At 51.9% G+C, this 14557-nt stretch overlaps 1 protein-coding gene across 3 annotated transcripts; it reads left to right on the plus strand.

The window, feature by feature from the left end:
• Window positions 1–8: 8 nt before the first annotated feature.
• Window positions 9–14206, plus strand: Chst12 (carbohydrate (chondroitin 4) sulfotransferase 12). Of its 3 annotated transcripts, none has more exons than XM_013023548.1 (2): window positions 9–68; window positions 12574–14206. In XM_013023548.1, exon 2 carries the CDS (start codon window positions 12655–12657, stop codon window positions 13909–13911), a length of 1257 nt encoding a protein of 418 aa, XP_012879002.1. In that variant the 5' UTR covers window positions 9–68; window positions 12574–12654; the 3' UTR covers window positions 13912–14206. The 3 variants fall into 3 exon arrangements, with proteins under 3 accessions (XP_012879002.1, XP_012879003.1, XP_012879004.1); XM_013023549.1 differs by lacking the exon at window positions 9–68 and adding an exon at window positions 5224–5296; XM_013023550.1 differs by lacking the exon at window positions 9–68 and adding an exon at window positions 8779–8798.
• Window positions 14207–14557: the final 351 nt, after the last annotated feature.

Genomic DNA, 14557 nt, shown 5'->3' on the forward strand with positions numbered 1-14557 from the left:
GGCGGCGGCGGCGAAGGCGGCGGCCGCGGCAGATGCGGGGCGCTGACCCGGGCGCACACCGGGGCGAGGTGAGGGGTGCGGCGGGCGAGGGGAACTTGGCACCTGGATCCGGGTGTGGGATGAGATCCCGCGGGCTGGCGTCGAGGATCCAGCCCTTGCTGAGGGGCGCAGGTGGGTTCCCCACCCTGGCCGGCCTGGGCAGGTCCCGCGCGGCCAGGGGTTCGAGTCCCCGGGTCGGCCCGCGCGCTGTATGACCTTGGCCCGAGCCTCACACGCTCCGATCTCTCTTCTTGTGGGGGTCCGGGCCCCAGAACAAACGTGTGTAGTCTCCCCTGGTCCCATGTCTCTCCCTGGTGGCCTCCAGCACCTGGTCCTGCTGGTTATCAGTTTTGTGCTCTGGCTACTTCGTCATCAGGGAGAGAAATCTGTAATTGTTCACGGACATGCTGCAGCCTCCCGGGAAGCGTTCTAGAAAACTTCCTATCTGTGGTCACTTTTTGCTGGCCAGAGTGACCAAGACGGTCCCCCAGGCAGGGACTGCTCTGACCACCCACCTCGCGTCCCTCCCCCCACCTCTGGAGACTCTGCTGGGCATCTTCCCAGTCCCTCAACTTGCCTTCTAGTCTCACAGGCAGGAGGTGGGCCGGTCCCTGAAAGTGGCACCTTTCATCTTGGGCAAAAACAAAACAGAAAACTGCGGGCAGTGGGACCTATCTTCCCTATAGGCTCATGGCCACCAAGATGTGTCTGGCAAACCCTGGGCTGGGGTAGAGGTTCTGTCTGGCAGGGAGTACAACAAGCTGTAGTGTTTGCATAATTATTAATTATTTATTTCATAAATCCGAAGCCATAGAGGCTCAGGAAGCCAGGGATGAATAAGGATGTGAATTGCAATCAGGATGCATGCAATACTTCCTGGATGGCTGGTGCCACACAGGGGGCTCCAGGCTGTGTGCAACTGGGGACCAACTCCTCACCCTTTCACCATCCCTTCCTTCCCCACTCTCCAGAAAGATGCGGTTTAGCCCTCCTCTAGTGTTGGGAATGAGGGAAAGGGTTGGTGTCTGCATACAAAGGAGAGAAAACCTGGAATTAGGAAATTGCCATAGGAAGTTTCAGCTTCAACAGTGTCCTTCTGAGCCAGACACCAGTGGCTCATGCCTGTAATCCAGAGGCTGAGATCTGAGGATCATAGTTTGAAGCCAGTCTGGTCAGGAAAGTCCAAAAGACTCTTATCTCCAATGAACCATCAAAAAGCTGGAAGTGGAGCTGTGGCTCATGTGTAGAACCCTAGCCTGCAGACTTAGGGACAGTGCCAAGGCCCTAAGTTCTATCCCCAGTACCAGCATTTAAAAAAAAAAAAAGCCAGTCTGGGGTGGCCACGTGCTGAATTTCTTTGCAGATGAGTTGACAGGATTTGGGCTGGTGTTTGCAGGTCTGGTAGAACTTTATGGTGACCAGGAATGGTATGTGTGCCTGCTTCCTTAGTTCAGCAGACATTGTTAAATGTGCACGTGCCAGGTGCCAAGTTGGGCTGGAAGCTGGAAAGTGGGGTCTGCCCACCCTGGGCAACTGGCTTTGGCCTGGGAGTTCATGCATATTAGAGACTCTGCTTTGGGCATTGATAGAGCATGAAGAGTTCTGGGAGAAGACATAGGAATTGAGCTTTGCTGTTTGGGGAGAACATTCTAGGTGGAGGCAGCTGTGTGGACAGAGGTGTGGAAGTAGACATGTTTGGGATATGCTCAGTTACTGTGTTCACCTGGATGGGGTTCAGGATTGGGTAGAAAGATAGGTTTCTTTTCTTTTCTTTTCTTTTTGTTTTTTGGCCTGGCTCCATCTGGACTGTGATTCTCCTACTTATGCTTCCTGGGTAGCTGGGATTACAGGTGTTTAACCACCATGCTCAGCTTTGGAAAGCTAAGTGTCTGATTGTGAAAGGTCTGGAATGATGATGCATTGTGAAATGAGCCCTGGAGGCTTGGAGTGGGTATGTCTGTTCTGCTCTGGCTATACTAGTGGTAATGGGAAGGGAGGGGTGTGTTCAGGGTCTGGGGAGGTGCAGGCTGCTTTGTGGAGCAGCAGCTGAGAGTGAGAGGGAGGGAGGGAGGAGGCCGAGGTAGCAGATTTCTCACTGAGAGTGGAGCTGGAGAACGGTAGGGATGGGGAAGATGGGTTTCTGTGCTGTTAGGGTTTGAACCCAGGGTCTTCCCCAGGCCTCGTGTGATTGTGAGATGTGTAGAATTCGGGGGTGCTTGTTAGCCATCAGGGTGAGGGGTGCCTGCTGAAGGTGAGGAACCCTAGGGAAAACCAGCAAGATCCTGTATATGCAGTTTCTCTCCTGCTTCTGTATATCTTTCTTCTTTGACCTCCACAGGATCCAGGCTGCAGGAGCTTCATTCTAGAGAGGCCCAGGGCAGAAGGTTGCCTGGGATAGAAAGCAGCTGGCTGTAGGTAAATGAGACCTTGTTAGTCTACCATGTACAAACAACATAGGAGCCGGGCACCCATGGCTCACACCTGTAAACCTAGCTACTCAGGAGGCTGAGATCTGAGGATCACAGTTTGAAGCCAGTTTGGATGGGAAAGCCAGTGAAACTCTTATCTCCAGTTAACTGCCAGAATGTCAGAAGTGGAGCTGTGGTTCAAGTGGTGGAACAGCAGGTCACTGTAAGTTTCACACTCACAGAGGAGCTGGCCAGTGGTAGCCCTGGCTTGTGGCCTGGGCTTGTGGCCACCCCAGCCCACAGATGTGTCTGAACATAACTCCATCTCTAACATGGTTTCCTGCTTTTGTGGAGGATGGGGTTTCCTCTAACTATTTTGGCTACAGGCTTGGTTGAGGGGAGGGGCTGTGACCAGCTGGGCCCCTCCCTCCATGCCAGAGGAAGACTCAAGAGCAAAGACCTCAAATTCGTGACATTGGTGGGCTCTCCCCACATAGGGCCGCCCAGCTGGATTTCTTGCCAGTAGATCTCATAATAGCCTGGCCCAGGATTCTCAGCCTCTCGTTCCTTCATGCCCCATCCTGAAATCTCAGCAGCTAAGCAGGATGGTGAGGCAGCTATAGGCCACAGCAGATGGAGGCCAGAATGAGCAGAAGGAACACTTGGGTCTCTGATGTCTTTACTGCTGCTGTGGGGAGCAGGAGAGTGGGAGCATTTGTGGATAAGAACAGAGCCTGGGCTATCCTCCATGCTCAATCCTCCTCCCTCTGCCTCCTGGCTAGCTGGGATTACAGGCATGTACCACTGCACCCAGCCTTCCTGAATAGCTCTGTAGAGTCCAATCTTCCTGGGTGGAAGGGATTCACCCCGTGTTCAGCCCCAAGAAGGAAAGCACAGGTATGTTCCAACACCTGCCCCCCTTCCTCTCCCCCACTGCCATGCTCCTCAGGTTCCAGAGCAGCCATCAGAGCTGTACAGAGAGAGACGCTGAACTTCAGGCAAGAGTTGGGGAAGCCAAGTTGGAAGGTGTGTGTGACACTGTGGGCTGGGAATTAGCTGGTAAGGGACCTTGGGTGGCCTACTCCAAAGCACTCTGCTGCAAGGTTTCAGAAGTGGGGCACAAGGAAGACTGCTTCTAGAAAAGAAAAAAATGCACCCCAGGTGGAAAGCTTTGCCTGCACTGAGGGGCAGGCCCGGCTCCCCGAGCTCCGCAGCACAAAATCCCACTCAGGCCTGGTCAGTGCCAGTGGGCTCCACAAGCCCCCCAAATTTTAAGGAGGTGTCTAACGGCATGGGTGCCATCTTCATCACTGTCCCTTGACTCCGAGGGTGAGAGACACCCTGCAGGGGTGGGGTCAGGGGTCCTGTGGGGGACTCTCTGGACAGGAGGTGATGGGCCGCCTGGGTTATCCAAGTGCATAGGAAGCAGGGAGGGAAGGCGAGCACAGTCTGTTATTAACTCCAGGGAAAGAGAGCAGGGATCAGGAAGGAAGCATGAGGGTACACCCTGCTGTACCCCGGGAGTGGCTCCACCCCAAGGTCAGTGGGGGAGGTGGTGGCCAGCATGGGAGGGGGGTGCTGCTTCCCAGTAGGCGCAGGGGGAACCACACAACCCGAGTGACCTTTGCTGCAGATGGCCTGCGTCCCCTGTCACCTGTGGCTTTGCCCTGCCTGCTCTGTCCGGGACCTCTGCAGGACCTGAGCCCTGGGCTCATTTCCCCTCAGCTTGACCATTGTTCTCTGTATCCTGTCTCCTGGCTATGACCACCTCAGAGCTTCAGCACTGTCATTAGTGTGTGTGTGTGTGTGTGTGTGTGTGCACACTGGGACTTGAACTCAGGGCCTAAGCACTGTTCCAGTGTTTCTCTGTGCTCAAGGCGAGTGCTGTACCACTTGAGCCACAGCACCACTTCCAGTTTTTTCTGAGTAGTTTGTTGGAGTTAAGAGTCTCACGGATTTCCCTGCCCAGGCTGGTTTTGAACTGCAATCTTCAACTCTCAGCCTCCTGAGTAGCTAGAATTACAGTGTGACCCACCAGTGCCCAGCATGTGAAGGGATTTTTAGATGGCCCCAGGAGCTGAGAGAGTGACTAAGTCCCTGTTTTTAGCTGTCATCCAGCGTCAGTAGGTGGGACCTGAGCAGATGTCACATTTGTGTCTCTGTCACGGGCCATGCACCTAGCGCTGCCCGAGCCTGCAGGGCACAGTGGAGGTAGACAGGACAGTGACCAGGATCCAAGGTGGAGATGGAGGCACGCGTGGAAGCCTGGCCTCCAGCAGGCCCGGGGCCTCATAAGTGGAGCAGTTTGGTCTCTGGGATGTGAGTGGCCCTCCAGAGGGACAGGGACAGGAAATGAATGAGCTGGTCATGGTGGCTGGAGGAGCTAGGAGCAGAGCCCAGCCTGGTCAGGCGGTCACCAGAACACGATGGCCCTCAACAGTATCTCCACAGGACTGGAGGCCGGAGGCAAGGACAGGCCATCACAGCCATGCAGATGAGGGCTGAGGGGGGTTAGAATAGGGTGAGGGTTTAGAGGGCACAGGGCGGGGAGAGGGAGGCACTGGAGAGATGCTACAAGAAAGCCCAACCACGTTCTTAAACTTTCTTCCTTTGAAGGCTTTTGTTTTTGCAGTACTAGGATTTGAACTCAGGGTCTTGTGCTGGCTAAGCAGATACTTTACTACTTTAGCCATGCCTCCAGACCAGCATTTTGCTGCCTAACCAGAGATGGACTCTTGGACTTTTCTGACTAGGCTGACTTGAACTGTGATTCTCCAGATGTCAGGAGGAGATGATTACAAGCATGTGCCACCATTTTTACATTGGTTGTTTCCATGGTTATTTCCAAGGTAGGTTCTGGTTTATCCCTGGGCTACCTGGGTCTCAGTCCTCTTGACCATCCCTGAATTACAGGGACAGATCGGTGTGTGCCTGTGTGTTTCTTCTGTAGCTGAGATGACAGGTACACACCACCATGTCCACCCATTGGTTGAGATGAGGGTTCTCAAATTTTTCTACTTTAGTTGCTGTGGAGGCTTAAGCCTCTGCCCTAGTCCTATAGGCATTTCTTTTCTTTCTTTCTTTCTTTTTTTTTTCTTTTGTCAGTCATGGGTCTTGAACCCTGGGCCTGGGCACTGTCCTTGAGCTCTTCAGCTCAAAGCAAATGCTCTACCACTTGAGCCACAGTACCACTTCTGGTTTTCTAGTGTTTAATTGGATATAAGAGTCTCACGGACTTTCCTGCCCAGGCTGGCTTTGAACTGGTATCCTCTGATCTCAGTCTCCTGAGTAGCTAGAATTACAGGCATGAGCCACTGGCGCCTAGCTTAGGCATTTCTTTGAATTGACCTAATTCTTATAAAAGTTGCCTCTTGGGATGGGAATGTGGCTTAGTGGTAGAGTACCCACCTAAGCATGCATGAAGCCCTGGGTTCGATTCCTCAGTACCACATATATAGAAAAAGCCAGAAGTGGTGCTGTGGCTCAAGTGGTAGAGGTCTAGCCTTGAGCAAAAGCAGTTCAGGGACAATGCTCAGGCTCTGAGTTCAAGCCCCAGGACTGGCAAAAAAAAAGTTTCCTCTTGGGCTATGCGATGAGTATTTGGATGCTGTGTGGAGTTAGGACATGCGTCAGACAGTCTCTGTCTCTTGGGATCCTGGGCTTCCAGGCCCAGGCTCCTGTCCTGTCTGCTCACGAGAGGTGAGAGAAGGTGGCCAAGTGCCAGGACAGCAGGGGAGGAAGAGGCGGGCTGGGTGACAGCCCCACCCAGGCCAGCTCTTCGGACGCCGCCTGGCATCAATGGGACCATTTATGACTTATTTTTATTTGGCTGTTTGCAGGGTTAGCGGAACACAGACAGAGTCATTTTATAAGCAAATAAGCCCGGATCCTGGCGGTGGCAGGAGAAAACAGCCATGAACCCACTGTGGCCTGGGCAGTGGGGCTCCCCACTAACAGAAACTTTCCAGCCTAGTGGTCTCCGGCAGGGGGGATTGCAAAAGGAGTGTTTTATTTTATGTTTAGTTTTTACCTGTCCTAGAGCTTGAACTCAGGGCCTGGGCACTGTCCCTGAGCTGTTTTGCTCAACCATAGCTCCATTGCTGCCTTTTTGGTGGTCTGTTGGAGATAAGTGTCTTACAAACTTTCCTGCCCCGGCTGGCTTCAAACTGTGATCCTCAGATCTCAGCCTGGGATGACAGGTGTGAGACACTGGTGCCCAGGGTGATCACCTTGATTCCATGTTTGGTTAGCTAGAAGAGCAGCCAGCTCTGCCACTCCATGCCAGACACGCAAGAAAACGAAACGCTCTTGGGTTTCTGATGAAGCTCATGTCCCTTGATTTAGTCCTCAGGGGCTTGGTTATTTTGCCAAAATTAAGCAAATTTTCTGAGAGAAAAATAAAATCCAAATGGCATTCATGTCCTGTACAGGCCAGTCAGCGAGGGGATGTGGAGCTGGTCAGTTCAGGCTATTTTTCTTTTCTTTTTGTTTTTGTTTTTTTGTCATAGGGCTTGAACTCTGAGCCTGAGCACTGTCCCTCAGCTCTTCAGCTCAAGGTGAGCGCTCTACCACTTGAGCCACAGCACCACTTCTGGCATTTTGCTGGGTAATTGGAGATTCAAATCTCAAGGACTTTCCTTCTTAGGCTGGATTTGAATCTTGATCCTCAGATCTCAGCCTCTGGAGTAACTAGGATTACAGTCCATCTAGCTAACTTTTTTTCATCTCAATTACTATGGGTATTAGAGAAATCAATCTCCACATTAATTGTCCAAACAGCTGGGGACTGCACTTTTGTTTGTTTATCTGTTTTTGTTTTTGTTTTTTGGGTCCAGTCATGGGGCCTGAACTCTGGGCCTGAGTACTGTCCCTCAGCTCTTCAACTCAAGGCTAGCGCTCTACCACTTGAGCCACAGCACCACTTCTGGCTTTTTTCTTTTTTGCTTATGTGGTGCTGAGGAATCAAACCCTGGGCCTCAGGCATGCAAGGCAAGCACTCTACCACTGAGCCACTTTCCCAGCCCCTGTTTACCTGTTTGTTTGTTTTTTGTCTTTGTGCTTGCTAGATAGTTGTTCTACCACTGACCGTGTCACACCTCCAGCACTTTTTACTCTGGTCATTTTTCAGATAGGATCTCACATTTATGTCCAAGCCAGCCTGGACTGTGATCCTCCTATATGCGCTTCTTACATAGCTAGGATGACAGGCATATACCACAATGCCCAGCTTTTATTGATTGAGGTGAGGGTCTTGCTAAGTTTTTGTCTGGACCAGCCTTGAATCATGATCCTTGCAATCTTTCCCTCTAGAGTGGCTGGAATGACAGACAGGAGTCATTGCACCTGGCCTCTTGAATGAGTGTGTGCATGAATATGGTATGTCTTCAGTCCCCTTGGATGGCAGTGGAGAGGCAGGCTGTGTGATGTGTATGTGCCACTGTGTGGGAGCTGCCAGCTGCCCACTGCCCTGCCCCATGCTTATGCCATTCTGCAGCTTTGGAGGGCATCACTATGACCCTCAGATCTCTTTTACATTTCCTCTCTGCTGGGCGAGTTTCTCTTCCTCTGTGACTAAGGATGATGAGCTTTTTTCTCTGTGCATTTTGACTTTGCATGTCTTTGGGTGGTGTCTGTTCTTCCTGAGTTGGGTTGTGTTACCTTTTTTTTTTTTTCCTTCTGGTCCTGGGGCTTAAACTCTGGGTCTGGTCACTGTCTCTGGGCTTCTTTTGCTCAAAATGAGGGCTCTACACTTGAGCCACAGCACCACCTCCTTTTTTTTTTTAATGTAGTTTATTGGAGATAAGAGTCTTATAGACTCTCCTGCCAGAGCTGTCTTCTAACTGTGATCCTCAAATCTCAGCCTCCTGAGTAGCTAAGATTACAGACATGAGCCACTGGTGCCTGGCACACTTTTTTTTTTTTTTTGCCAGTCCTGGGGCTTTAACTCAGGGCCTGGGCACTGTCCCTGCTTCTTTTGCTCAAGGCCAGCACTCTACCGCTTGAGCCACAGCACCACTTTTGGCTTTTTCTGTTTATGTGGAACTGAGGGATTGAACCCAGGGCCTCATGCATGCAAGGCAAGCACATTCTCTGCCTCTGAAATGCTCTTTTTTTCTTTCTTTTTTTTTTTTTTTGGTGGGTTGTGGGGCTTGAACTCTGGGCCTGGGCGCTGTCCCTCAGCTTTTCAGTTCAAGGCGAGTGCTCTACCACTTGAGCCACAGCGTCACTTCGTATTTGTTGGTGGTTAATTGGAGACAAGAGTCTCATGGACTTTCCTGCCCAGGTTGGCTTTGAACACAGCCTCTGATCTCAGCCGTGAGCCACCAGCATCTGGCTTTAATTTTCTTCGTGGTAAGATTTGCAGAGCCTGGGTTTTGAATTCCGGGAAAATCAAAGCCGATTTTTCCCTTACAGCTTGTGTTGCTGGCATCCTCACACGCCTCTGCCTCCCCACGGCGGTGGCAGTGTTTCTTTTCCTGTGAAGATGTTACAATCTGGTGCCCATGTACAGGACAGTGAGGTTCAGTGTGGTGGGGAGTGGGGTGCAGGGCCGTTCCACACACCCCCATTTGACGCGCAGTTGCTCTATCCTGGCTGGTGAAAGGCCGTCCCCTCCTCAGTGGGTGGTAGACCCTGTGTGGGGCCATCCCCTCGAACCCTGTTCTGTCTTGGCTGCCTGTCCATCGCATGCACCGGCTCTCCCTTCTATCTGGAAACACCGGCGTGTGTGTTGCTACTCACAAGCTTGTTTTGGCCATTCTAGCTGCCTTTCATTTCCTCATACCTTTAAAAATGTGTCAGTCTCTACAAACAGCCGCAGCTGTCATAGTCTCTGGAATGCACAGACCTGATCACACTGAGGCTGTGTGCCTGCGTGCTTCACAGCGCTCTCTGTTCACTTGGAGTTGCAATTCTTGTGTGTGTTGGGGTGGGGGGAGGGGGATTTGTGTTGGGATTTGAACTCAGGGCCTTGCACTTGCTAGTTGGAGCTCCACCACTTGAGCTATGCCCCCAGCCCTTTATTGCTTTATTTTTCAGACGGAGCCTCACATTTCTAGTTGGAGCTGGCCTTAGAGATTGCGATCCTCCTGTGCTCTCTTCAACTCCTGCTTCATTCTTGGCTGTCCATCTGCCCTGATCCTCTTAGTTCCGTGTCCAAGGACCACTCTGCCCCAAGCTTTCTAGGTCTCTCTAGAAAGATCTAGTCCCCTCAGGCCTTCAAGGCTATTTATCCTTCCTGCTCAGCTCTCAGCATGAATATCAGCTGAAGGGCCAGTCCAGAATCAATCTGGTTACTTGCACTTCCAATAGCTTTTAAATGATGGGTTCAGCTTTATTTGTGAGCGCAGGGTCATTGCTTTTAGTGGCTTGTGGTTTTCAATGAATAGTTCATTTCATCCATCTTGCTGAATTTGTGAGTGTAAAGTTGTCTGAAGTACCTTTTTTATCCTTGTGTCCTGTCTTCATAAGACTCTGACTATAAATTTATCAACATTTTTTTTTGTAATATTGGTGATTGAACTTTGCCTCACCCTTGCTCGGCAGATACTCTTCCATTTGAGCCACACCCCAGTCTTTTTGCTTTAGTTGCTTTTCTGATAAGGTCTGGTGCTTTTCCCAGGCCAGCCTGGACCACAGTCTTCTCTGTGCCTGAGTAGTTGGGATCGCAGGGGTGTACTACCATGCCTGGTTTGTTTTTGGTGGTGGTGGTGGTGGTGGCGGTGGTGGTCGTGGGGCTTGAACTCTAGGCTTGGGCACTGTCCTTGAGCTTCTTTTGCTCAAGGCTAGCACTCTACCACTTGAGCCACACGTCATTTCCAGCTTTGTCTGAGTAGTTTATTGAAGATAAGAGTCTCACAGACTTTCTTGCCTGGAGTGGCTTGAAACTGGGATCCTCAGATCTCAGCCTCCTGAGTAGCTAAGTTACAGGTGTGAGCTGTTGGTGCCTAGCTTGCTAACTTTTTCTAGGACCAGCTTGGTCTGTGATTTTCCTACTTCTGCCTCCCAATGTTTTTTGTAAAACTAGCTCTTTTGCTCAGCGCTGGTATCCCTGCTGCTTAGGAGACTGAGATCTGAGGATTATGGTTCTAAGCCAGCTTGGGCAGGAAAGTCCGTGATACTCCGATCTCCAGTTAATGACCAGAAAACCAGAAGTGGCATTGTGGCTCAAAGTGGTAGAGCATTAGTTTTTTCCACTCAAGATTGACACTCTACCACTTGAGCCACAGCTTCACTTCCAGCTTTTGCTGCCTAATTAGAGGTAAGAGTCTCACAGACTTTCTTGCCTATGCTGGCTTTGAACCGTGATCATCAGCTCTCAGCCTCCTGAGTAGATAGGATGACAGGCCTGAGCCACCCACATGGCTAACCTAGTTTTTCATTTCATTGATTTCTGCATTTTTTTTTTTGGTCTTTATTTCTTTCTGGTTGCCTTTGGTTTCTTCTGCTCTTTCTTCCCTAGTTCCTGAGGGGGGAGCTTGGATGAATGGTTTGCAGTCTCCCCTTTTCCAGTGCTGTCAGCTGCAGCCTGCAGATTTTGGTACATAGCACTTCCATTTTCTTTCAGTCCTGTGGCTTTTCAGAAATTCCTTTTGAGGCATCTGCAAGCCATGGATTGTGTAGAAATGACTCATTGACTTTGCAAGTGTCTGCAGATTTTCCTGTTGTCTTTTACTGATTTCTAGTTTTTACTTTTTTTTTTTCCAAGACTGGGGTTTGAACTCAGGTCCCAGGCACTATCCCTCAGCTTCTTTTGCTTAAGACTAACACTCTACCACTAAGCCACATTCCCAGCCCCTGATTTCTAGTTTTATTCCACAATGACCAGAGAGTTCTGTACGATTTTATGTACATGTGGCTGGTCTGATCTAGCATGGTGAACGATAAGCACTGCTCAGCACCCCCATCTCGCCTGAGGCTTGGAAAAATGTTTCCTTGTGAAAGGTGCTTTCCAGAGCTGGGAATGAGGCTTAGTGGTAGAGTGCTTGCCTAGCATGTATGAAGCCCCAGGATCCATTCCTCAGTAAACAGGAAAGACCAAAAGTGGCTCTGTGACTCAAGTGCTATCCTTAAGCAAAAGAAGCCCAGGGACAGTACTTAAGTCCTGAGTTCAAGCCCCAGGACTGGCCAAAAAAAAAAAAAAAAGGTGAGTTCTGCCTGCTTCTTTAAAAATTTTTTTTTGTTATTCTAAAGGTGATGTATAGAGAAGTGACAATTATGTAAGTCAGATAAAAGAGTATTTGCCTGTCTCTTATACTTACAGCTCCTGTCGCTTGCTGGTGTTACATTTTTGCTGATTTTGTCTAGTAGTCTCTCAGTGATCAAGGGCAGAGAGTTGAGGTCTCTAACCATAATTGTGAATGCGTCTTAAGTTTTTGCTTTATGTGTTTGGAGGCTCTGTTTTTGTTGGTTTGGTGCCTCTACAGTTAAGAAGAAGATATCTTCTTGGAGGATTGAAGTTTTTGTTATTATGTAATATCCCTCTTTGTCTTGAGCAAGTTTTTCCTTCCAGAGTTTACTTCATCTGATATGAATAGCTACTCCTGCCTTCTTTTGACAAATGTTTGTGTGACTAATGTTTTCTGCCCCCCGGGAAGGGACTAAGGTGGTATGCTGGCCAGCTCTGCCTTGTCTCTGTGCCTGTCCCTGCTGGGCTACCCCACCATGTCCCTGGCATAACACCTAGCTCCTGTGGATGGAGGATGGGCTGGCTACCCACAGGGTGGACTGGAGCAGGTGCCATGTGGCCCACCCCAGGCCTCCACCCCTGGGAGAAGCCCCTGCTTTTCTTTTCCCTCTCTCTCCCTCCCCCTCTCTCTTCTCTTCTCTTCTCTTTTCTTTTCTTTCTTTCTTTTTTGTTGATCCTGGGGCTTGAACTCAGGGCCTGGGCCCTGTACCTGAGATCTTTTGCTCAAGGTTAGCACTCTACCTCTTGAGCCATAGCACCACTTCTGGTTTTCTGGTGGTTAATGGGAAATGAGAATCTCCTGGCCTTTCCTACCTGAGGCTGGGTTTGAAGCACGATCCTCAGATCTCAGCCTCCTCAGTAGCTAGAATTGCAGGTGTGAGCCACTGGCACCTGGCCAGGGAGAAGGCATCTCTAACAAGTGTGCTGTCACCCCTCCAGGTTGCTGTGGGCGCCATGTCCCAGGTATCAGCCCCGCTGCAGTGAGGGAGGCTGGGCACTGCCCGTACTGGCCCGGGCAGCATGGCCAAGGCGCGGCTCTTTCGGCTGTGGCTGGTGCTGGGCTCAGCGCTCATGATCCTCCTCATCATCGTGTACTGGGACAACGTGGGCACGGCCCACTTCTACCTGCACACAGCCCTGTCCCGGCCCCACAGCCCGGAGCCGGCCCCCACCCTGGGGCAGGGCGACGACCTCCAGCTCCCCTCTGAGGCAGACCCACTGCTGAATAAGATCCTCAGCCCCGATGCCGAGACAGCACTGTCCAGAAAGAAGACAGAGCCACCCCCGGTGCTGGTCCCCAGCCCTGGGGCCCGGAGCCCCATGGAGGAGAGCGTGCGGGGCTACGATTGGTCCCCCCACGACGCCCAGAGCAGCCCTGACCAGGGCCAGCAGCAGGCCGAGAGGCGCCGCGTGCTGCAGGGCTTCTGTGCCAATGCCAGCCTGGCCTTCCCCACCAAGGAGCGCGCGTTCGAGGACATCCCCAACTACGAGCTCAACCACCTAATCGTGGACGATCGCCATGGCATCATCTACTGCTACGTGCCCAAGGTGGCCTGCACCAACTGGAAGCGGGTGATGATCGTGCTGAGCGGGAGCCTGCTGGAGCGCGGGGCCCCGTACCGCGACCCCCTGGCCATCCCCCGCGAGCACGTGCACAACTCCAGCACCCACCTGACCTTCAACAAGTTCTGGCGCCGCTACGGCCGCTTCTCCCGGCACCTGATGAAGGTGAAGCTGCAGAAGTACACCAAGTTCCTGTTCGTGCGCGACCCCTTCGTGCGCCTCATCTCCGCCTTCCGCAGCAAGTTCCAGCTGGAGAACGACGAGTTCTACCGCAAGTTCGCCATGCCCATGCTGCGCCGCTACGCCAACCACAGCAGCCCGCCTGCCTCGGTGAGCCAGGCCTTCCGCGCCGGCCTCAAGGTCACCTTCGCACACTTCATCCAGTACCTGCTCGACCCACACACCGAGACGCTGGCGCCCTTCAATGAGCACTGGCGCCAGATCTACCGCCTCTGCCACCCGTGCCAGATCGACTACGACTTCGTGGGCAAGCTGGAGACCCTGGATGATGACGCTGCCCAGCTGCTCAAGCTGCTCAAGGTAGACGGCAGGCTGCACTTCCCCCCCAGCTACCGGAACAGGACGGCCAGCAGCTGGGAGGAGGGCTGGTTCGCCGGCATCCCCCTGGCCTGGAGACGCCAGCTGTACAAACTCTACGAAGCCGACTTTGTCCTCTTCGGATACCCCAAGCCCGAAAACCTGCTCAGAGACTGAATGCCCTGCACCGGGAAGGTGCTCAGAGCGCAGCCACGTGCTTGAGATGGGGGGGACAGGGCCACAGGGGCTCGGCCACCCCCACACTCCCACCCCGCGGGCCAGGGAGCGCCTCACACTCCGTGTTTTGTTTGTTTGTTTTTTTAAAAATAAGCCACTGTTTTGCAATCTGGACTCACCATGCCCGCCACAGCCTGTATTTACAGGCACCATGTTAATATTGTTTTCTAAGATTAATATATTTCAGATATTTAATAGGAAAGTGGGAGTGAGCTGGAGTAAAACGTGGCACCCAGGTCCCTGGGGCTCTTGTGGTTCTTTGGGCCGGGCAGGGGTGAGTGGGGGCTCCACACCCCACTCCAGGTGTCTTCAGGAAGGAGAAACCTAAACTCGGAACCAGGTCATTTTCCTTAGTGTCATGGAAATCTCCGAGGCTGGGTGCTGTTACAAAGGACAGAGGTTCATGAACTTAGTAGTTGGGAGAGTCAAGGAGCGGAGCTAGCCTAGAACTTGTGATCCTTCTGCCGCATCCTCTGAAGGCCTGGGATTATAGGTGTGTGCCACCGTGCCCGGCTGCTATCAGGAATTTTGGAATGTCATCTCTACAGCCATGGTTCGGTGCACACTCACCGTGGAGCCATCCCTG

This window comes from Dipodomys ordii, unplaced genomic scaffold (genome assembly GCF_000151885.1).
Source record: "Dipodomys ordii isolate 6190 unplaced genomic scaffold, Dord_2.0 Scaffold68, whole genome shotgun sequence".
NCBI lineage: Eukaryota > Metazoa > Chordata > Mammalia > Rodentia > Heteromyidae > Dipodomys > Dipodomys ordii.

Excerpts from the sequence above, each read along its gene's own strand:
- Chst12 (XM_013023548.1), top strand. The coding sequence starts at position 12,655 with ATGGCCAAGGCGCGGCTCTTTCGGCTGTGGCTGGTGCTGGGCTCAGCG.